The sequence below is a fragment of the Oncorhynchus mykiss genome, chromosome 8 (genome assembly GCF_013265735.2).
Source record: "Oncorhynchus mykiss isolate Arlee chromosome 8, USDA_OmykA_1.1, whole genome shotgun sequence".
Taxonomy (NCBI): Eukaryota; Metazoa; Chordata; class Actinopteri; order Salmoniformes; family Salmonidae; genus Oncorhynchus; species Oncorhynchus mykiss.
The window spans coordinates 69,224,251-69,249,429 of record NC_048572.1 but is presented as its reverse complement, the minus strand read 5'-3'; the positions used below and the strand labels follow the sequence as shown (position 1 = coordinate 69,249,429).

At 42.8% G+C, this 25,179-nt stretch overlaps 1 protein-coding gene across 1 annotated transcript in view; it reads left to right on the top strand.

Annotated features, from left to right (window-relative positions):
* The first annotated feature begins 16,435 nt into the window (after positions 1-16,435).
* Positions 16,436-25,179, top strand: part of LOC110530970 (adenylate cyclase type 1) — a 49,828-nt gene continuing 41,084 nt past the window's right edge. Inside the window, exons 1-3 of the mRNA XM_036986062.1 lie at positions 16,436-17,312; positions 24,359-24,508; positions 24,876-24,994. Of these exons, the coding sequence (XP_036841957.1) occupies positions 16,704-17,312; positions 24,359-24,508; positions 24,876-24,994 (878 nt within the window). The 5' untranslated portion in view covers positions 16,436-16,703. The remainder of the gene's footprint in view (positions 17,313-24,358; positions 24,509-24,875; positions 24,995-25,179) is intronic.

The following is a 25,179-nucleotide window of genomic DNA, read 5'->3' as shown; positions in this document are numbered from 1 at the left end:
TCCAAAAATACCCCTTCCCATTTCCCATTCATTAAGAAGTAATTCCCTTTTCTTCATGGCTTCTCTCTGCTTCATTTCTTTACCAACAATTAAGGGCTAAATTACATCCTCCTTATGTCCACCATATTGAATCTTCTACTGTAATGTTGATTATCATTGATGATGATGATGACTATCATCAGAACCTTTCTCCTACTCTTCTTACCGCTTTATTTCAGTTGAATGTGAATGTTTTCAGTTGTACAACTGACTTGGTATCTCCCTTTCCCTTTCCTTTCCTTTTCTTTCCATTTATTTTGTTCATATTATTTATCTTCTATAAACAGTATGTCTATTGTCAGGTAGATGTGAGGGAAAATGCTATGTGGTTTTTCACATCCTAAAAAGAAGCCATTAAATAGAAGATAAGATTCTCCTTGCTTCAATATAATGTGATACAGTGGTTTTAAAGCCTCAATTGAGCAAGCCTGCTGGAGTGTGAGTGGTTTTATTGGCAGTGACTGGATGCAGGAGAGTGGGATGAGGGAGGACTGAGGGAGGGATGAGATGGTAGATGTGTAGAGGTCCCTGTCTGACCCAGGCAGCTGCAGGTTTATAGAGCCATCATCATTGATATCAGTTCTGCAAGTATCCTTGTGTCTATTTGAATGAAAAGGAAATTGACCAGGAGACAGGGTGTGTGTGTGTGTGTTTGTGTTTGTGTGTGTGTGTGTGTGTGTATGTATGTATGTGTGTGTGTGTGTGTGTGTGTGTGTGTGTGTGTGTGTGTGTGTGTGTGTGTGTGTGTGTGTGTGTGTGTGTGTGTGTGTGTGTGTGTGTGTGTGTGTGTGTGTGTGTGTGTGTAAGCGGGTTTCTCTTTATGCAAACTGATAGGACTGTCAGAGCTATCCAGGTCAGCAAAAACACACCATGAATTTGACCCATTCAAAGAGCATGGTAGCTTAGTGAAGACAGATATTATTTCAATTACCTACAAAACAAGGTGCCACTTTGTGTAAAAAGAAAATCACATTTCAACATTGCTGTGAAATATTCTAACAGACAAGCAGAAGTTGATGTACAGTACCAGTCAAAAGTTTGGACACACCTACTCATTCAAGGGTTTTCCTTTATTTTTTTATATTTTCTACATTGTAGAATAGTAGTGATGACATGAAAACTATGAAATAACACATATGGAGTCATGTAGTAACCATAAAAGCGTTAAACAAATCAAAATATATTTTATGTTTTATATTCTTCAAAGTAGTCACCCTTTGCCTTAATGACATCTTTGCACACTTTTGGCATTCTCTTAACCAGCTTGAGAGAATGCTTTTCCAAAAGTCTTGAAGGAGTTCCCACAAATGCTGAGCACTTGTTGCCTGCTTTTCCTTCACTCTGCGGTCCAACTCATCCCAAACCATCTCAATTGGGTTGAGGTCGGGTGATTGTGAAGGCCAGATCATCTGATGCAGCACCCCATCACCATCCTTCTTGTTCAAATATCCCTTACACAGCCTGGAGGTTTTGGGTCAATGTCCTGTAGAAAAACAAATGATAGTCTCACTTAGTGCAAACCAGATGGGATGGCGTATCGCTGCAGAATGCTGTGGTAGCCATGCTGGTTAAGTGTGCCTTGAATTCTAAATAAATCACTGACAGTGTCACCAGCAAAGTACCCCCACACCATCACACCTCCTCCTCCATGCTTCACAGTGGGATCCACACTTGCAAAGATCATCCGTTCACATACTCTGCTTCTCACAAAGACATGGCGGTTGGAACCAAAAATCTCAAATGTGGACTCATCAGACCAAAGGACAGATTTCCAATGGTCCATTGCTCGTGTTTCTCTGTCCAGGCAATTCTATTATTCTTATTGGTGTCGTTTAGTTGTGTTTCTTTGCAGCAATCGACCATGAAGTCCTGATTCACTCAGTCTCCGTGGGAACAGTTGATGTTGAGATGTGTCTGTTACTTGAACTCTGTAAAGCATTTATTTGGGCTGCAATTTCTGAGGCTGGTAACTCTAATGAATTTAACCTCTGCAGCAGAAGTAATTCTGGATCTTCCTTTTCTGTGGCGGTCCTCATGAGAGCCAGTTTTATCACAGCGCTTGATGGTTTTTGCGACTGCCTTTGAAGAAACTTTACTAGTATGGACTTGGTATTTTACCAAATAGGGCTATCTTCTGTGTACCACCCCTACCTTGTCACAACACAACTGACTGGCTCAAACGCATTAAGAAGAAAATACATTCCACAAATGAACTTTTAACAAGATACACCTGTCAATTGAAATGCATTCCAGGTGGCTACCTCATGAAGCTGATTGAGAGAATGCCAAGAGTGTGCATAGATGTCATCAAGGCAAAGGGTGACTACTTTGAAGAATATAAAACATAAAATACATTTTGACTTGTTTAACACTTTTTTTGGTTACTACATGATTCCATATGTGTTATTTCATAGTTTTGATGTCTTCACTATTATTCTACAATGTAGAAAATAGTTAAAAATAAAGAAAAACCCTGGAATGAGTAGGTGTGTCCAAACTTTTGACTGGCACTGTAGGTACTTTCTATTCATAGTAACCGTCAATCAGCTTCACAACTATGCAGGGGAGGCTGAGGCTGGTCTCTATCTCTTCATCTCTTTCTCTCTCTCTATTTCTCTCTCTCATACACACACAGGTGGGAATAAATAAGGGAATAGAATACCAAGCAAAACCCAACGTTCAGGCTCTTGCTCATTGGACCTCAGGCTAAGTCTGTGTTTATGCTAGCTGTCAACAAGTGATCATCAGTGATTATAGCAGAGTTGCATGCAAGTCCCACTGCCCATTGTCCAGGCGTTAGTGCAAATTATTTTTGTCATCTTAGTGATAGTGAATGGCCCATAAGAACAAAGAGAGAGCACAATATTTCACAATGGCAGAGGATTAAGCAACATGATTCAGAGAGAAACGACAAAGAGCAGTAAAAGCCAGACTCAGAGATTGAAACAGAACTGTCATTATATCAGAGACAGAGTATCAAAATAGCCTATAGCCTAGGAAACTTCAAAAATATTACATTTCCATAATATCTCAAATCAATTGAAACCTAAAAGGAAAACATAAGTCAAATGTGTTGCCAAACCATCATGAATTTACATTTCAGATGCTCCAAACGTGTTTGAAATGTAATATTGAATGAATGAATTTCCTGTCATTAATTAACGGTGTGTGACTGCTAAACAGTGATATCTACAGTATCTGTGATAACACTAATACAATACAACAAACACTTTAAGTGCCATCGGAACAGGGTTACAGTTCACATGTTTTAATTGCAATCCAATATTCAACGCAGTACGATAGAAGTGAGGCTTTTCTTTTGTCAGGCAAGGGATTCGATATGCTTGTGATGACGAGAACAAAATGTCAATGCGGAATTAGAACTAAAGTACAGAATTATAATTAACCAACCCCACATACGGGTGACACAAATCCCAGGCACCAGAGATAAAAGAAGCCTTGTTACTTCAGTAGTATACATCATGAACACAACACAGTTCTCTACTTTAACCCCTTCTAATAGCTTGGCATCTGTTGACTCATCCAGTTCCTCTGTTCAAGCAGTTGACTGACGTATTTTTTTCTATCTTTATTTAACTAGGCAAGTCAGTTAAGAACTAATTCTGATTTTCAATGACAGCCTAGGAACAATGGGTTAACTGCCTGTTCAGGGGTAGAATTTGTACCTGGTCAGCTTGGGGATTTGAACTTGCAACCTTTTGGTTCACTAGTCCAACGCTCTAACCACTAGGCTACCCTGCCGCTCCTAGGGTGGAGACCAATGTGAACTATCTGAGAGTAGTAGTGCTGCTGACCTAGGATCAGTTTTAACTTTAGGATAATATTGAACAAGAGCACATGAACAGGGCGGACCTGATCCTAAATCAGCACTCTTACTCTGAGATGCTTTATAATTATGGTAGTACCAGTCACACTGCCAACTCTAATATCCATAAATCAATTCACATTACAGTGAGTCCATACATCTTTAGTATATGGGCATGCTTGTTTATTTCTATTTCTATTGATTTCTAGATTAATTAGGCTACCAAGCAGGAAATCAGTGTGTAAACAAAGTGACTCGCTAAAAAGCTTAGGCTGCCTAAAAATAGCAGCAGTTTTTCTTTCTAGAGTAATATTTGTTCTTCCTAACAAACTGTGTATTAGTTATTGCCTAGAGGATTTCAGTCCAAAAATCCAATCTGGAGAAACAGCCAGAAACAGAACTGGGATTATTAATCTGGGCCTATTCTACATCAGCGTGTGCATTCCAGACCCCAAAGCAGGAGGCTATTTCCTATTGCTAGAGGATAACATATTATTTTATGGAGTGGGTACTTTACCTGTGAGGACTTGTATGAGGACTTTACCTGTGAGGACTTGTATGAGGACTTTACCTGTGAGGACTTGTATGAGGACTTTACCTGTGAGGACTTGTATGAGGACTTTACCTGTGAGGATTTGTATGAGTACTTTACCTGTGAGGACTTGTATGAGGACTTTACCTGTGAGGACTTGTATGAGGACTTTACCGGTGAGGACTTGTATGAGGACTTTACCTGTGAGGACTTGTATGAGGACTTTACCTGTGAGGACTTGTATGAGGACTTTACCTGTGAGGACTTGTATGAGGACTTTACCTGTGAGGACTTGTATGATGACTTTACCGGTGAGGACTTGTATGAGGACTTTACCTGTGAGGACTTGTATGAGGACTTTACCTGTGAGGACTTGTATGAGGACTTTACCTGTGAGGACTTGTATGAGGACTTTACCTGTGAGGACTTGTATGAGGACTTCTATGCGCTAATGAAGTGCTAATGATCAAAACCCAGTAGACCTAAAAGGCTCCAAAACGAATTCCCTCTGCCATACATTGTGTGTATGTGTGCATGTGTGTGTGTGTGTACTCTAGCTTAGGTTGGATCAATAGACAGGAGAATCCTCTTAATGCTGCTGATAGGTCAAGTAATCTAGGAGAGGCCAGTCACTGTGTGTGTGCTTGCCCATGTGCCCTGTCTCCTCCCTCCAGGGCTTTGCTCCACGTGCCCGATGCTGAACTGAAATACAGTGCAAGGTTGGTCTTACCCTGAACATGGGAGGCCACACACACACCCCCTCGCAGAGTCACACAGAGGCACACATAGAGAAAGAGGGGGAGAGAGAGAGAGAGAGAGAGGAACAGATAGAGGAAGAGGAAAAATGAGGAATAGAAAATACCTATAAATTGGTGTCTGATGGCAATAATAGAGGTAACACCTATGAGTCAGATATGGTTTATTTCTAGTGTAGATATATTGGGGACCTTGACTAGGGAGACCGAGAGAAGATTGTGCAGGAAGTTATGTGATCTAAGTGGATGAGGGTCAATAGTCATAAAGACTGGTTGTCATAGGGTCAGGTAAACAAATGTGACGTTCAGAACAACAACAAAAACAAGACAAATAAGACAACAACAAAAACAAGACACAGGTTTGTCAAGGTATGTGGAAAATGAGAAGAGCAATGTACACTGAACAAAAATATAAACGCAACATGTAAAGTGTTGGTCCCATATTTCATGAGTTGAAATAAAAGATCCCAGAAATCTTCCATACACACAAAAAGCTTATTTCTCTAAAATGTTGTGAACAAATTTATTTATATTCCAGTTATTTAAAAAAATAAAAATGTAAATTAATTTTACCCCCTTTTTCTCCCCAATTTCGTGGTATCCAATTGTTAGTAGCTACTATCTTGTCTCATCGCTACAACTCCCGTACAGGCTCGGGAGAGACGAAGGTCGAAAGTCATGCGTCCTCCGATACACAACCCAACCAAGCCGTACTGCTTCTTAACACAGCGCGCATCCAACCCGGAAGCCAGCCGCACCAATGTGTCGGAGGAAACACCGTGCACCTGGCAACCTTGGTTAGCGCACACTGCGCCCGGACCGCCACAGGAGTCGCTGATGTGCGATGAGACAAGGATATCCCTACCGGCCAAACCCTCCCTAACCCGGATGACGCTAGGCCAATTTTGTGTCGCCCCACTGACCTCCCGGGCGTGGCAGGTTACGACAGAGCCTGGGCACGAACCCAGAGTCTCTGGTCGCCCTTAACCACTGCACCACCCGGGAGGCCCAAGATAAGCCAAGATAATCCATCCACCTGAGAAATGTGGCATATGAAGAAGCTGATTAAACAGCACGATCATTACACAGGTGCACTTTGTGCTGGGGGACAATAAAAGGCCAGCCTAAATTGTGCAGTTTTGTCACACTGCACAATGCTACATATGTCTCAAGTTTTGAATGAGCGTGCAATTAGCATGTTGACATGCTGCATACCTCCAATGTCATTTTAGAGAATTTGGCAGGACATCCAACCGGCCTCACAACCATGCCAGCCCAAGACCTCCACTTCCGGCTTCTTTACATGCGGGATCGTCTGAGACCAGGCACCTGGATGAAACTGAGGTATTTCTGTCTGTAATAAAGCCCTTTTGTGTGGAAAAACTAATTTTGATTGGCTGGGCCTGGCTCCCAACTGGGTGGGCCTACGCCCTCCCAGGTCCACCCATGGCTGCGCCCCTGCCCAGTTGTGTGAAATCCATAGATTAGGGCCTAATTCACTGAATTTGAACTGTAACTCAGTAAAATCGTTGAAATTGTTGCATGTTGTGTCAATATTTTTGTTCAGTATATAAACATAATGTAAAACATTATTATAATGTACGAGATTAACATAATGTAACATATTAACATAATGTAACAAATTAACATGCATTTTTTTGCTTTCAATAAAACCTGGTAGCACTTAATGCATCATGATAATACCTGGATATAATTCCAATGTACAGATTAAAATGGAAGAAAATAGAACAGAGCCTGTTCAAGTCCTATACAACTCATCCATTCTATCAATTGAAGAAGAATGGCGCCGGAGGAGACGCCTGCCGTTTTACGGGCTCCTAACCAATTCTGCTATTTTCTGTGTTTTTTAACGTTGTTTGTAACTTATTTTGTAGATAATGTTTCTGCCACCGTCTCTTATGGGCAAAAATTGCTTCTGGACATCAGAACAGCGATTACTTAGCTCGAACTGTACGAAGATTTTTTCTTTAACGAGCCGTGGCTCTACAGGTTCCTAGTCCTTGGGACCGTCCTTCTGGCTGGTGTCCTGCGGCTGGAGCCGCACGTCAGGGAGGGGGTACTGTCACGTCTACTCCTGCTCCTCATCTCTGGTGCTCGTTGTCGCCAGTTTACTCATCATTACTCACACCTGCCACCGTCGTTACACGCACCTGCGCTTCATGTGACTCACCTGGACTCCATCACCTTCCTGATTACCTCCCCTATATCTGTCACTCCGAATGGTTAATTTCCCAGGCGTTATTGATTCTGTTTCTGTGCTTCATGTCTGTACGCAACTTGTGTTACATTTATTACTAAATTCACTCCCTGTACTTGCTTTCCGACTACCAGCGTACACTAAGCGGGTAACCCGCCTCTACCATCCATCCTAACAGCCATACGCAAACAATAAGGCAGCAATAATCATCCAGAGGCAGCGTTCCTAGTGACCAGGAACTTTAATGCAGTGAAACTTAAATGCATTTTTCTTCATTTCTATCAGCATGTTACATGTGCAACTAGAGGGGAAAAAACTCAAGGCCACCTTTACTCCACACACAGAGACACATACAAAGCTCTCTCTCACCCTCCATTTGGCAAATCTGACCATAATTCTATCAACCTGATTCCTGCTTAGAAGGAAAAACTAAAGCAGGAAATATCAGTGACTCGCTCAATACGGAAGTGGTGAGATGACACAGATGCTAAGCTACAGGACTCTCTTCTCGCACAGACCGGAATATGTTCCGGGACTCGGTCCGATGGCATTGAGGAGTATACCACATCAGTCACCGGCTTCATCAAAAAGTGCATTGATGACGTTGTCCCTACAATGACCGTACGTACATACCCCAACCAGAAGCCTTTGATTACAGGCAACATCCGCACTGAGCTAAAAGGTAGAGCTGCCAATTTCAAGGAGCGGTACTCTAACCCGACGCTTATAAGAAATCCCGCTATGCCCTCAGATGAACCATCAAAGAGGGAAAGCGTAAATACAGGACTAAGACACAACACTGGCTCTGACGTTCGTTGGATGTGGCAGAGCTTGCAAACTATTACAGATGACAAAGGGAAGCCCAGCTGCAAGCTGCCCAGTGACACAAGCCAAACAGACGAGCTAAATGACTTCTATGCGCGCTTAGAGGCAAGCAACAATGAAGCATGCATGAGAGCACAACTAGTTTCGGATGACTGTGTGATCACGCTCCTGGTAACCAATGTGAGTAAGACAGGTCAACATTCACTGGTAACATACAATATCTGCCCCATTGTCTTAAAGGACCCATTAAAGGACTATGCCAGTTCTGGACTTACACATCTAGTTTTTTTGGATCTATGTCAAGTAATATAAGGGGAAAAAATGGCACAGCAGCCATTTTGGGAGGGGGTGTGGATGACCACACACCATAGCAGTCATCTTTGTCAAGTAATATATGTCAAGTAATGCAAGGGGGAAAAAAGGGCACAGCAGCCATTTTGGGAGGGGGTGTGGATGACGGATGACCAGGACTTGTACTCTGACTGGCAAGTCTCTTCTCTGACATTTTCAACCTGTCCCTGTCCCTGAGTCTGTAATACCTGCATGTTTCAAGCAGACCACCATAGTCCCTGTGCCCAAGAATACCAAGGTAACCTGCCTAAATGACTACTGACCAAGAGCACTCACGTCTGTAGCCATGAAGTGCTTTGAAAGGCTGGTCATGGCTCACATCAACATCATCATCCCAGAAACCCTAGATCCACTCCAATTTGCATACCGCCCCAACAGATCCACAGATTATGCAATCTCTGTTGCATTCACTACTGCCCTTTCCCACCTGGACAAAATGAACACCTACGTGAGAATGCTGTTCCTTGACTACAGCTCAGTGTTCAACGCCATAGTGCTCTCAAAGCTCATCACTAAGGTAAGGACCCTGGTACTAAACACCTCCCTCTGCAACTGGATCGTGGACTTCCTGACAGACCTCCCCCAGGTGGTAAGCGTAGGAAACAACACATTTGCCACGCTGATCCTTAGCACAGGGGCCCTTCAGTGGTGCGTGCTCAGTCCCCTCCTGTACTCCTTGTTCACCCATGACTGTGTGGCCAAGCAAGACTCCAACACCCTCATTAAGTTTGCAGACGACAACGGTTGGAGACCTGATCACCGACAACGATGAGACAGCCTATAGGGAGCAGGTCAGAGAACTGGCAGTGTGGTGCCAGGACAACAACCTCCCCCTCAACGTGATCAAGACGAAGAAGTTGATCATGGACTACAGGAAAAGGAGGGCCGAGCACACACCCATTCTCATCGACAGGACTGTAGTGGAGCTAGTTCAGAGCTTCAAGTTCCTTGGTGTCCACATCACCAACAAACTATCATGGTCCAAACACACCAAGACAGTCGTGAAGAGGGCACGACAACACCTATTCCCCCTCAGGGGTCCTCAGATCCTCAAAAAGTTCTACAGCTGCACCATCGAGAGCATCCTGGTTGCGTCACTGCCTGCTATGGCAACTGCTCGGCCTCCGACCGCAAGGCACTACAGAGGGTAGTGCGTACGGCCCAGTACATCACTGGAGCCAAGCTTCCTGCCATCCAGGCCCTCTATACCAGGCAGTGTCAGATGAAGGCCCAAAAAATTGCCTAAGACTCCAGCCACCCTAGTCATAGACTGTTTTCTCTGCTACTGGATGACAAGCGGTACCAGAGTGCAAAGTCTAGGTCCAAGAGACTTCTTAACAGCTTCTATCCACAAATCATTAGACTGCTGGACAGCTAGTCAAATGGCTACCCAGACTATTTGCATTGACCCCCCCCCCTCCTTTTTTCTTATGCCGCTGCTACCCCCTGTATATAGCCTCGTTATTGTTGCTCTTTTATTTATTACTTTAGTTTATTTAGTAAATATTTTTCTTAACTCTTATTTTTTTAAACTACATTGTTGGTTGTAAGGGCTTGTAAGTAAGCATTTCATGGTAAGGACTACACTTGTTGTATTCGGAGCATGTGACAAATAAAATTTGATTTGAATCAATTGACATGTCGGTTTCTTTCATGTCGGTTTCTTTCATGTCCTATGCTCTGCTTTTATCCTGTGAGTGTCCAGACTGGGTTCTGAGGCAGGCCAGGGTTTGTGGCCATGATCAATAATTAGGTGGCCGCTAGCCTTGATCCTAATTATCCTAGCTTTGGAGGAGATTAGCCTGCACCTGAGCCCCATTCTCAGCCTGTCTTAAAAACAACTCCCTCCCAATCAGCCTAGCCTCACTACCCAGAACCTCTAGCCTCTGCCCAATAAAGGGAAATACAGGTGGGTACAAGACACCTTAGTTTATCAGTTTACTCACCAGATCTCTCTCTCTTGCTCTCTTGCTCTGTTTTTCTCTTTCTCACTCCCCCTTCTCTTCCATAGTGACTTTGTGGATTAGTAATGAACCTGTGTTATTGTTGCCCAATAACATAAACAGAGGCAGTTCATAGAAGGGCTAGAGAAGGGAGATGGAGAAGATTACTATGAGCAGCAGCACGTGTGTGTGTGTGTGTGTGTGTGTGTGTGTGTGTGTGTGTGTGTGTGTGTGTGTGTGTGTGTGTGTGTGTGTGTGTGTGTGTGTGTGTGTGTGTGTGTGTGTGTGTGTGTGTGCGTGTGTGCGTGCGTGCGTGCGTGCGTGCGTGCGTGTGTGTGTGTGTGTGTGTGTGGTTGTGTGTGTGTGGTTGTGTGCGTGCGTGTGAGCCTAACCTAGAGTGGGGGATGTTTTTAGAGTGTAACAGGCAGCTCAGACAACCGGTTGTTCTAAAAATAAACATTTCTAAGGAGTTCCTCATGTATGTCTCTATCCAGGGGCCAATCTCAACTGCTTAACTGATACCAGAAGCAGCCATTTAAATCGTCTGTTAACGCACCACAACACAATTAGTTAATTTTCACTGGCATCTGTTTGTTCTCTTCGTCATCATCCATTTTTACATCCATCTATAGAATGCATGGGGATTGAAGTTCAGAGTATTTTTTTAATTTTTATTGAGGTTGAAAATTGAAAATCCATGAAAGCCATTGATGCAATATTCATCATGTGTATACCAGATATTTAAACAGCAGATTAATCAGATACTGTTCATCCAACTTAGACTGTCTGCCTGTCTGTATGTCTGTCTGTCTTCCTGTCCATCTGTCTGTGTCAGTAATAATGAAACTATTACATGAGGATGTACAGTAGCTACTACCGAGCAGCAATATGTTCAAGACATGTAAGACAGAATGTCAGGCTCATAATAATTTGTGGTCTACATCCTGAGTCCCACATCTTTGTACTTCTTTAGGCCAGCGAGGTGTTGAAATGTCACTGATGAAAAGCAGTGCCAAGCCCAAGCCCTTTGGGGAAGGAGCCCAGAGGCTGTCTGAGGTCTGTGCAGTTGACAGATGCACACTCTGGCTCTGTCCCAAATGACACCCTATTCTCTATGTAGTGCACTACTGTTGACCATATCTCTGGTCAAAAGTAGCGTACCATAGGGAATTTGGTGCAATTTGGGGCACATCCTTGGCCTCTCATTGTCATGCTGAGGAGTTGGTGATCCCTAGATGTGAACCAGAAATAGGTCATCATATGGTGTGTGATTGTTGGAATAACGGTTGTGATTTACTGTATACTTGGGTTGGGGTCAATGCCATTTCAGTACAGTCAGTTAAGGAACTGAATTGAAATTCCAATGTTACACAAACCCTAACAAATTTTCTTGTCTCTTTTCTTCCTTCCACCACAACATCAACATCCTGTGCATCGTCTCTCTGTTTGCATGTTATGGCATAATCACTTATTCAGAGTGAGTTTCATCATTCGAAGCCAACGATGCAGACAACTGAAGAGAGTGTCTGTCTGGGTGAAATAGTTGAGTGTTCTGCTTTACATAGGTAGGCCATCTTTGAGCTATTGCACGCCAACCTCCCCCTGGCACAGATGGGTCATGGCGTGTGTGTGTGTGTGTGTGTGTGTGTGTGTGTGTGTGTGTGTGTGTGTGTGTGTGTGTGTGTGTGTGTGTGGCTGTCATTTTGCCTCTGATGGATGACTAATCTTCTCCTGGTAATGACTGAGGAGGAGCTACCTTCTGAATGCCAAGCAGCTGGATAGGAGGAGATGGAGCGAGAGGGGGAGGGGGGGAGAGAGTGACAGTTGGGGAGAGAAGGAGAGGGTGAGTGAGAGGAGAGTAAGAGGGAGAGAAAGAGGGAGAGAGAGAAAGAGTGGAGGGAGATGGAGAGGAGGGAGACAGAGAGTGGCTACAACACCATGAAGCCCCAAAGAATTTTAAAGATGAGACACGTGTTTCTGAATTCCCTAGCTGTGTCTGATTCAGACTGATAGTATCTAGATCTCCTGTGTAATAACCTGTGTACAACATGAGCTTTCGTGTTACATTGCTTTGACCATGAAATACAATAAAACACATACAAGAGTGCAAAATGAAGAGGGGGCTGCTTGAAGGAAATTCTTCTCTTCACTCAGCTAGCTCAATGCAGTAACCGGATATTGTAATCATAATTATATTGTATTCACACCCTCACTAAGACATACATAATATATACAGTACCCATCAAAAGTTTGGACACACCGACTCATTCAAGGGTTTTTCTTTATTTTTACTATTTTCTACATTGTAAAATAATAGTGAAGACATCAAAACTATTAAATTACACATATGGAATCATGTAGTAACCAAAAAAGTGTTATAAAAAACGAGATGTAATATTTTTGATTCTTCAAGGTAGTCACTATTTGCCTTGATGACAGCTTTGCACACTCCTGGCATTCTCTCAACCAAATTTGTGAGGAAGTCACCTGGAATGCATTTCAATTAACAGCTGTGCCTTGTTAAAAGTTAATTTGTGGAATTTCTTTCCTTCTTAATGCATTTGAGCAAATCAGTTGTGTTTTGACAAGGTAGGGGTGGTATACAGAAGATAGCCCTATTTGGTATAAGACCAAGTCCATATTATGACAAGAACAGCTCAAATAAGAAAAGAGAAACGACAGTCCATCATTACTTTAACCTCTCTGCGCACGGAACAACGCAAGCGGGCTGAAATTCCACAACATACGGTGATCGCTACATAAATAGTCATATTAAACATTCATGAAAATACAAGTGTCTCACATGTATCGAATGCCTAGAATCTTACTAATCCAACTGCGCTGTCAGATTTAAAAAAGGATTTACTGCGAAAGAATACGATGCGATTATCTGAGCATAGAGCCCCATAAAAACCAACAATTTTAACCAGCACAGGCGTAACATCACAAACTGCAATAAAATAAATTGTTTATCTTTGACGATCTTCGTCTGTTTGCAATTCCAATGCTCATTGTTACACAATGAATGATCTTTTGTTTGATAAAATCAGTTTTTATAGCCTAACACGAAACATTTTGTGAACCCGCTTGTGTCGTGAATTCCGTCTCATTCCATTTTCGACGACACATTCCAGGTAAACAACCCACACAGAACGTGACTTTTCCAGTCATGTTTGGTTTCACTGCAATCAACTGGTTTGTTTGTAACACAATAAAACATGATGGGCCATTTCGCGGGACATATTGACTGAAAGAAACCGATTTGAAGACAACAAGTCATGACATCATTGTGCACCAATGATTAGCCCGCTGTTTCGTTGATTGACTGTCTTTTAGCCCAATGACCACTGATCGTCTTGAAATCTAGCTGGGTAGATAGCCAATGAGCTGAGCTAAACGGCAATAGGTCATGTTTATGTGTTGCAAGACCAACCCATGTAGTAAGCTCCAGCGTAACGAGAGTCATTCGCTATTGAAGTTTCATACTGGAAGGAGAAACACATATTACGCACTGCATTGTTTGGTAAACGCACAGATTCAGCTGTTTATATATCAATCATTATGGCGACTAAGTCAGGGAAAGGTAAATCTAAGTCTAGATATACAGATGTACACACAATTTTAGAATAAATTGATTGGGAAAGTGAGACAGAGATTGTTGTAGGACGATTCATTTAGCAATTCTGGAGGAATATTTTTGAACCGGAGAGGACATCGTTTTGGACTGGTAAGTTCTTATCATGCTAATGCCCTTGTTTGAAATTAATAATATAAAATATTATTTGTGATTTTTTATTTATTTTAGAAGCAATATATAAACATGTAATGTCATGAAATGTGAGATGCGTGTGTCTGCCGCCCCACCCCAACCCACATGAAATAGCCTATTTGAGGCTGTTGAGGAGAGGGCAGGCCCACAACAATGGCCAAAGTGAAATGGAGACAGTAGATACAGCTGGTCTGTTGTAATATAAGAAAGACAGTAGATCTAGCTGAAATGTCATAATATAAAAGAGACAGTAGATCTAGCAGGTCATAATAATATATTCAACCTTATATTCCCTGTACTCTAACCTCTATCTGTTTATTATACCTGTTGATACAGGGCTCATATGTGAAACTATTCTAACTGATTTTCTAACAAATTTTCTTTCACAGTGACACTGACTCCGAATGGCAGCCCCCTGGGCCAAGGTTTCCATCCCCCACTGAAGCTGGTTCATCCAGCTCCTGCCACAAGTGGTGTTCATCTGCCCAAATGTATTTCTGCAGGCATGGATGTGCCTCAGGGCCAAAAGGGCACAGCATGGAGGCGTCGCTGTGTTCTTTGCAAAATTAAGTCCCCCATCACCTGCGCCACATGCTTGGTGACCCTCTGCTTTACAGCAGAAAGAGACTGCTATGGCACCTGGCATCAACAGCACAATATTGTGTAGAGCTTTGGCAAAGTGGGTGGGGTTATATCCTTTCTGTTTGGCCCTGTCCGGGCGTCTCATCGGATGGGGCCACAGTGTCTCCTGACCCCTCCTGTCTCAGCATCCAGTATTTATGCTGCAGTAGTTTGTGTCGGGGGGCTAGGGTCAGTTTGTTATATCTGGAGTACTTCTTCTGTCTTATCCGGTGTCCTGTGTGAATTTAAGTATGCTCTCTCTAATTCTCTCTTTCTCTCTCTCGGAGGACGAGAGCCCTAGGACCATGCGTCAGGACTACCTGGCATGATGACTCCTTGCTGTCCCCAGTCCACCTGGCCTTGCTACTGTTCCAGTTTCAACTGTTCTGCCTTCGGCTATGGAATCCTAAACTGTTCATTTTTCCTCTTGAGGTGCTGTCCTGTTGCACCCTCTACAACCACTGTGATCTTCACCTGGCACAGCCAGAAGAGGACTGACCACCCCTCATAGCCTGGTTCCTCTCTAGGTTAGGATAATATTGTAGTTTACCAGAGAGAGAAGAGGGGAACTGTGGGTTCGTTCTAAAGTGAGCTCTGCAATACTGGGTCTTTTTTTGTTCAAGACAGGAGAGCGATGAAGACGGAGAATGACAAAGCGATATTTAGGATTTATCCTTCTCTCATGCTTTTTTCTTTTTTTTTGGTGTTCATTCTGCCTCTCCAGATCTCACAAGCTGCTCTCCTACACATGACAACTTCACTTTAAACTTTAAAAAGATGACTTAGACATGAAAAATGCTCTCCTTCCTCCGTTCTTACTCATGCACATAAACAAACGCACGCACGCATGCAGACACACAGAACACACACACAAACACACACACACACGCAATACGCACAAGGATTCACACATCCATGAGTACTGTGATGATTCCTGAAATCTTCCAAACAACTCTCTTCACCTGGCAGAGGTGATATATCTGTCTATATAAAAATACACAGGTGGCCTCCCTTGTGCATTGCTATTTTTACAGCTGCTCACAGATATGCGAATGTGCTACTGTTTCTCTAATTGGGGAATGGGCAAAGTCTATTAATGGATCAAAATGGATATTATTTTATAGTGCAATATATAACAGTTATATAGCAATTATGTTATTTATATGCCTGTTAGCTGATACATGTTATACACAGACATTAATTGTGTTCTGTGCATAGGCCCCGAAGTGCCATACCTGTTTTCATTTGTATATATGAAACCCAGTAGTCTACTTTAGTTTGTGCGAATTAATATTTCTAAGAAATAATCTACATACTTCTCTGACTTAAAACTACAGTAAATAGGCTACAGTACAGTTCACTAAGCCCAGAGAAAGATAGTTATTTGCTCTGTGTGGGGACTGTAGTGCCAGCTACCTCTCAAATCTCAGTTTTGTGTTGGAGATCTGTTGAGTTACTAATACGTGTCTTATCTCCACTTCATAATGCGCAGGCGTGATCCAATCTAAGCCTAGCGAAAAGCTGTCAGATTCAGAACTCGACCGTCGTGTGCTCGAGTCTGTTTCCACACTGTATTCCTCGCAGGAGTGAAACAAAAGCCGCCGAGAGCCTACTTTTTGGAGTCTTCCTGAAGGGGAGAAAATGATTGCACGTTTCCTTGGTGACTGATCTCCACGAACAACAGATTTCAACCTGTGGATACTGCGTGGCGTGCGCCAGTTTCCAGCCATAGGGATTCGGGACGCTCTCCCCTCTAGCCGGCTGCGTGCTTGATTGTTTCCCGGCGTCGGTCTGTGGCGCGCTGTGTGGTCCAGTGTCTCGTTTATGAATGGCCCTGACATGGAGGAAATTCCGTTTCAGAAAGTCAAAACCCGGCGGAAGAAAAGCCACTGTCCACCCGGCGTCCCTCTGACTACCATTGCATGCGAAGACGAGTTCGACTGTAAGGAGCTGGAGTCTCTGTTCCAGAACTACAACCTAAAGCTGGAGCAGACGTCCACTCTCAAAGCCCTGGCGGTGCTCATCATCATGGCATCGACGCTGGCGGTGGTGGAGTTGCTTTCCGGGCCCAATCTGACCATCCCCAAGGGGTCCCATCCTGTCCACTGTATCGTCTTCGTATCCCTCTTCATTGTCACCAACGTCAAATACCTACAGGTTACCCAGCTCCAGCAGATCGTCAACCTGACCTTGCTCTTCGCCTTCACCTTCTCGTTCCTCTGCTGTCCCTTCTCTCTCGGAGCCGTGGGGCTGGAGCCCCCGACCAACCCGGAGCAGGGCATGTGGCAGCTCATGCTGGTTACATTCGTCGCCTACTCACTCTTGCCCGTGCGGACTCTGTTAGCAGTAGTGTTTGGAATAATGATTGCCATCTCTCATGTAATTGTGACAGCGACCTCGGTGACAGTCAAGACGCAGAAATTATGGAGAACGGTAAGTGGGTGCATACTAATTTGTATGTGTGTATACATAGTTAACCACCAGACTGTTCAAGGCATGGGTAACGGCTTTTATGAAGAACCGATTAGGGATAACATCCGCGAGAGGAAGCAATGAGTAGGCCTATGTCAATATGAAGTTCAGCACCGTCAAACTGGACAGCGACCGGCAGTTTTTCATACGTATGCATTTCAGTCATTTAGCAGACACTCTTATCCAGAGCGATTTACAGTAGTGAGTGCATACATTTTCATACTGGTCCCCCGTGGGAGTCGAACACACAACCCTGGCGTTGCCATGCTCTAACAAATGAGCCACACCGTACTACAATGTCTCGCTTGTGGAAGACCTACAAAGTTAAATTCTTAAATTAAATATGTTTTAGGTTTCTATATGTAATGGTTTAGATTTATGTAGAATAGAAACAATTGTGAACTCAAGCCATGCATTTCTTTTTTATAACGAGAGCGTGCTGGATGTAGGCCTACAGTAGGCTGGTAGAAATTGCACGACTCTACAGTAGCTTGTAGAAAGTGCAAGGCTGTGCGAGATGATGAACGGAGAGGTGCTCAGTAGCTCAATCTAAACTCGGACTTCAATGACGTGAGGCGAATTTTGATAACCACTACAGACAGTAGAGCAGAGGGGGTATCTCACGAAGCAGGTTTGAGGAGATAACTTTGGTCAACACTTGAGTTCAGTTCGGGATAAATGGCCATACGAAAGTGTGTCACCTTTTTACAGGTACATTTCTATGGCAAGGAGTCCTTCAAAACTAACCTGCTCCAGGGCAGGCCAACTCATCACTATCTTCACTTATCATGAATGAAATGACAGCCACGAGTTGAGGACCAATGAAATCAGATTCCCTCCCTCTTGCAAAGATTGCGTCATCACCCCCTTCATTTGAGAGATGACTGATTACATCTTTTATTAATTAACGTTTGTTTGTGTGTTAAAAAAAGAGTAATGTTAAAATATATCACATTATGTGGAAAGCCGTTTTAACATATATTTATATATATTTTATATTAATAATTCATATTTTTTTATATAAATAATTAATTTGTTGATATCAATAATCATATAATAATGACCTTCATAGGGGCTGAATTCCATTTGCATGCTCCTACATACAGTCGCTTGTCAAAGTCCACACACCCCTTGCAGTCTTCACATTTTGCTGCTATGAAAATGAATCAAAAAATGGATTACATTTTATTATTTTCCTATAGATCTACACAACGTACTGCTCTTTTTAAAATTGTAGAACCTTTTTTCAAAACAATTTTAAAAAGTAAGAAATGAAAATGTGTTGATTGCATGTATTGATTGAGTGTGTCTTCACACCCCAGAGGTAATACTTGGTGGAAGAACTTTTGGCCGCCATCACAGCTGGGAATCATTTGGAATAAGATTCTACTAACCTTACACAACTCTAAGGGCAAAATATCCATTGTTTTTGCCAAAATTACTCAAGCTCAGTATATTTGTTTGGGAATAATTGCCAGACAACAATATTCAATTCTTGTCTCTGATTTTCAAGCAGATTTAGAGCAGGACTGAGACTACTAGACCATTCAGGAACACTCAGCACATCTTGGAAAGCCGTTCTGCTGTATCTTTCAAATTATAATTTTTTTAATTGTTTCGCTGAAAATAAAACTATGGCAGTGTTAGGTTTTCAGAAGACTATGGCAGATTTTCCTCTTCATGTTTTACCTGCCCTTTGCTCCTTTCAAATTCATTTTGATCCTAACATACAGTACTCCCAGCCCCTGCCGGTAACAAGCATATTCATCTCATTCAAAATCATTCACACCTGTAATAGCTGCCAATGGTGCTTCCACCAAGTTCTCCAATACGCTTCATGCTGTGTAGGGGACTACGCCTGCAGGCATCCCAACAACTACATAGTTCAGTTCTTGGACGACACTGCTGTCCTCAGGCTCTTAAACAAAGTCTTTGACACCACTGGCCACAGGGCAGAGATTGAAGGATTCGTCAGCTGGTGTGATGAACATCACCTACAACTGAATGTGAAAAAAACAGAGGAGATGATCCTTGACCCTAAGTCCATTGGGGACCACAGCCCCATAGTGGTAAACAGAGAGCACATTGAGCAGGTGAACTCATAGTACCTGGGAGTCCACATTGACAGTGGGCTGTGCTGGTGCATCCGTGTGGAGAGTGTTCTCAAGCGTCCAACAGCACTTGCATTTGTCGACACAGGGTCTATTGTGTCAACCAGAAGATCATGCTCCTCTTTTATAGATCCACAATTGAGTCAATCCTACTCTATGGCATTGTTACGTGATTTGGTAACCTGACAGTGCAGCTCAAAGCCCACATTTTGAGACTGACCAAGACAGCAAGGAAGATTGTAGGCATGACACTTCCCTCCTCTCTCCAGGACATTTTTTGATGAGACCATCACCAGACTGGCCAGAAAGGTAATGTGGGACCCCACTTACGCACTGAACACAGTTCCAGCTGATGCCATCGAGGAGGCGTTACAGGGTGCCTGTATGCCGGCTAAACAGATATAAACATTAGTTTGTACCCCTGTCAATAAAACTGCTTAACAGCAGGGCAGACATAGAGACTGTATCCTGACCTGTAGGCATTCATCATGTGTTATCACGCTTGCTAAATAAATGCCGGTGGAAAGTGGAGAGCGAGCCTTCAGCTTTGTGTGTTGTGCCCGGCACGTGTGACCTTTCTGTGAATCTGATTGGTCAAGACACGCACAGAGCCTGCAGCAGCACTCCGATGTGAAGGACAGAGAAATTGTGCACGAGTTGACAAATCATGAGGCAAATCAGTAAGCACTTTGCTACTCTTTTTAACACTTTGCGTCGATAGATTTTATTAAAATGAATCAAAAATGGTGTGCCATAGTTAATACTTGGTGGAAACATCATTAGTGATTCATTTTGAATAAGACTAATATTATAGCATCATGTTATGGGTATGCTTGTTTCCGGCAGGGGCTGGAGAGTATGTTAGCATCAAAATACATTTGACAGATGAAAAGTTAGAGGAAATCCTGCAATAGTCTGCTGAAAACCTAACCTTGCCATAGTTTTATTTTTCAGCAGAACAGTTACACAAATGCTAATGCCAAAGATCAACACAATGGCTTTCTAAGAGGTGTTGAGTGTTCCTGAATGGTTTAGTAGTCTCTCAGTGAATCCCAACCAAATTTACTGAGCTTGAGTCATTTTGACAAAAATAATGGATATGATTCCCTAAGAGTTGTGCAAGGTTAGTATAATCTTATTCCAAATTAATCACAGCTGTAATGGCTGCCAAAGGTGCTTCCACCAAGTATTACCTAATGGGCTGTGAAGACATACTCAATCAATACATTGAAAACATATTTTATCATGAATTTGGAAAATTTTCCAAAAATGTTCTTACAATTTTTAAAAAGAGGAGTAATTTGTGTAGATCTACAGGAAAATGATCAAATGTAATCTCTTTTTAGATATGATTTTAAAAGGCAGCAAAATGTGAAGACAGCAAGGGGTGTGTAGACTTTCACTAGCAACAGTATGTAGGAGCATGCAAATGCAATCCCGCTCTCATGAATGTCATTATCATATAATTATTGATATACATATATAATATAATCATCAATAAAAAAACATGAATTATTGATATCAAGAATTCTAATGATCGATAAAAAAATCTATCAATCAATGAATATATGTCAAAACTGCTTTCCATCGGCACAAATAACAATGTGCCACTGACTCGCCCCCATGGATTGATGTTTCAACATTGTCTCAATGAAGCGTTTGGCGTTCGACTAGCCATGTGCGACATGCATACTCAGTTTCAAGCCTGAGAGTGGTAGCGGCCGGCGAATGAGCAGTATCAACTAGAGCCTATAGAGCTGTGTCTGTCTCACACCATTGACTTCAAAATAGCCTGTGTGACTGATATGACTTGGGTCTATGGTATGAATTTCAATATCACACAAGATGTGGGAATAGGGATCATCTATGAAAACACACTCCCGTTCAAATGTACAATTCCCCATTTATATATTGTAACTGCCTATGTCAAATATGAAAACACAGTGCACATTATCTGAAAATGGAAAGCCTCTTCACTTATTATACTTGTTCTGAAGCACATCCAAGATTTACTGGAATCTCACCTTTGAGATCAAGTGATCAGCCGCCATGTCTGATAGAAAATCAAGCTAATATGAGAGTGTATGTCTAATAATATGACCCAACCTCACATCATCCTACACCGCCAACACAGAGTGAAACAAAACAAACAGGACCACACAGAGAGAGCAGACAGACAGTGTTCAGACAGGGTTCACATATGCCTCTGTTTCATAGGGAATATCTGGTCCACTTAGGCCTCAGAGGATGAGGATAAAACATCCTTGATGCAGAACCAAAGTAGGTCAAGGTTGAGGATCTGAACCAGATACCAGACAACCAGACAGTTAAATAAAGGGCATTGCAAAGCTAGATACGTTATTTCAGAACAGAAATAACTAAAATGTCTTGACAATCTCAACACGTTCTCTCCCTCCCTCTCTACCTCTCTCTCTTTCTCTACCTCTCTTTCTACCTCTCTCTCTACCTCTCTCTCTCTCTCTCTCTCTCTCTCTCTCTCTCTCTCTCTCTCTCTATGGATAGGTTGAGCTCTATCAAATCAGCTCTAGTTCTTCTCCTTACAGGTTAAGGTTGTGTGTGTTTTTTGTTTTTTAGCATGTGGCCTATAATATCTCACGCCTGTAGCCTATACTGTATGTGGGCCAGGAAGACAGTGTGTGAAGGACAGTGCTAGCAGAAGCAGAGTGCAGCCTGGGGAGGGAAAGCTAATCCCTTAATCCTGAAGATGAGCTCAGCGGTGTAACCGTACAGGACCTATAGACCACCTTCTCTTCAGAGCCTCAGCGTGTCTATGTGTGGTGTAAACAAGCCAACAATAGCCATGCCTTGCCTCAGTCAGAGAGAGAAGGACTTGAGCTCGACTCTTTCTTTCCCCTCTCCTGATTAGTCCCTGCAGCCGTTATTTGGCTGACTTCTGTTATAAGAGTCCACCAACACATTCACGGATATTCGAGGGTCGTCGTCTGTATGGCAGTCTTGTGAGACCATGGATTTCTTGTGCCTTGGGGGTCAGGTCAGATCCCTGTTTATAACAGTTGGTAGTCAGGTTGACAGTATCAAGCTTGCCCTCATCAAATACAATCACAAACCCCACAGTACAGTACTGTGTAACTAATTATCCCATTGGCTGCTGTTGCCTGTATTGTGTTTTCTAAATGCTTGTTCTTGCCACCAGTCATCATACTCTGTCAATGACCTATATTACAGTAGACTTTGTAAACACCAGTGGCCAATCCCCAATCAGGGTCTGTGGAATAAATTATTCCATGTTGAGTATTGCTCCAGGTGAGGAAGGCTGGCTGAGGTTATTCTGAGTTTTAATGGACTAGTGTGTGTGTGTGTGTGTATTTGTGTATGTGTGCTTCTGTGTACAGGCCTTGTTTTGTTGTTGTAAAGGTCACACTGTGCCAGGACCAGTCATGCCCAGCCACATGGAAAACACTCACTGTTCCAGCCTCTGTTGTTCTGTTGTTCCGTTGTTCTCTCCTACATGTCCTATGCTCGGCTGGAAGCACAGCTGACACACACACACACACACACACACACACACACACACACACACACACACACAATGACCCATCTGTGCCAAGGAGAGTTTGGCGTGTGATAGCTGGAAGATGGCCTACCTATATGAAGCAGAACACTCAACTATTTCACCCAGACAGACACTCTCTTTAGTTGTCTGCGTCGCTGGCTTCCAATGATGTAACTCATCATACACATACACACACTGATTTATTGATTGTTTCCAAATGAGTAATGACACAAGACAAAGCAAATACGTTATATTTGGCTTCAAAATAATGTTTGTGAATGTACAGTACAGCTGTTCTCTCTTCCTATATCTATACAGTGCATCAGTCTGTCAGCGTGCTATGGGTTTAGGCCAGATGGTTTCTGATACCTCAGCTTCACCTGGCCCTTCATGCGTTAAAGGGGCAATCTGCAGTTCAAACAATAACAAAGCGGACAACCCACCACTGAGGGATAGGACTGGGAAATTGTACCTCTCTACAATTCATTGACAGAGCTATTGATACATTGATACATGGACTGACCATCCATGATAGCTTTAGTCATGTTTTGAGGCTATACAGTGCTTGTTTTCAATTACATGGTTTTCAAACAAAAGAGGTCAAACAAGTTTATATTTGGGGTTCAGATGGGATAAGACAATTTAACAAAAAAAAATTACGTTCTTTAAAAATCTATGGATATACAGTATATGTGAATTTAAAAGTCCAAAAATGGATGTAGCAATCACAGATTTCCCCTTTAAAGATATAACGCAGGTAACTGAATGAACCACCGACATAAAGTGTCTTAATAGGGCGTTTGACCACCACGAGCCGCCAGAACAGCTTCAATGCTCCTTGGCATAGATTCTACAAGTGTCTGGAACTCTATGGGAGGGATGTGACACCATTCTGCCACGAGAAATTCCATCATTTGGTGTTTTGTTGATGGTGGTGGAAAACGTTGTGTCAGGCTTCGCTCCAGAATCTCCCATAAATGTTCAATTGGGTTGAGATCTGGTGACTGAGACTGCTCATGCTCATGCTCATCAAAACGTTCAGTGACCACTCGTGCCCTGTGGATGGGGGAATTGTCATTGTATGGGGGCATAGCCATGTTAGCTAGCTACCTGTCAATGTATGGTTTCCCTTTCACCATACTGTATGTACTTTACACAATTATCAGATAGTCAATACATGTGTTTGCTATTTAAGACAGTCTTGCCTTGAGAATGTAGTCCTGTGTAGTTCAGTTGGTGAGAGCATGGCACTAGCAACTCTAAGGTCACACATTAAATCTCTGCAGGGATCCTATGTCACTTTGGATAAAAGCATATGCTAAGTGGCATAATGTTGTGTTGTTTGTTGTTTGTGCTTGTAGCTGGTGGCCAACACAGTGCTGTTTACCAGTGTGAACCTGTCTGGATTGTTTGTGCGCATCCTGACTGAGCGAGCCCAAAGGAAGGCTTTCCTACAGGCACGCAACTGCATCGAGGAGAGGCTACGCATGGAGGACGAGAATGAGAAACAGGTACAAACATACACACACACATTAACAGAAGGCATAAGGTTAAAATCACATGTATGATGTCTCATTTATGCATGGCTCCTTTCATCCCCCCATTTTCTTTTTTTTATCACACTTGGTGACTCATTCACACACCTTTTCAATTCTGTTTGATACACCACCTTTTTGTCTCTCACTTTTCTTATCTGCACCAACACTCTCTTCTCTCCTATTCTCAAGTCTGATACAGTATAACTCTCTGTCCTTCTTCTCTCTCTCTCTCTCTCTCTCTCTCGCTCTCTCTCTCTCTCTCTCTTGTTCTCTCTCTATCTCTCTCTCTCTCATTCTCTCTCTCTCTCTCTCTCGTTCTCTCTCCCACACACACACACAGGAGCGCCTTCTGATGAGTTTGTTGCCAAGGAACGTGGCAATGGAGATGAAAGAAGATTTCCTGAAGCCTCCTGAAAGGATCTTCCACAAGATCTACATCCAACGCCATGACAACGTCAGGTAGGACACCCACCCAATCTCCAAACTCCCAACCCAGCGTCAGGGTGATAAACTTGGCATTGGTACATTTAAAACAACTCAAAACTCCCCACACATATTGCCTACACCCTCTTTGACTCATTTAGCCATAAATTAACAGACTGAGACATTTTCTCCTCTTAGTCATTTTCAGCTAAAAGCAGAAG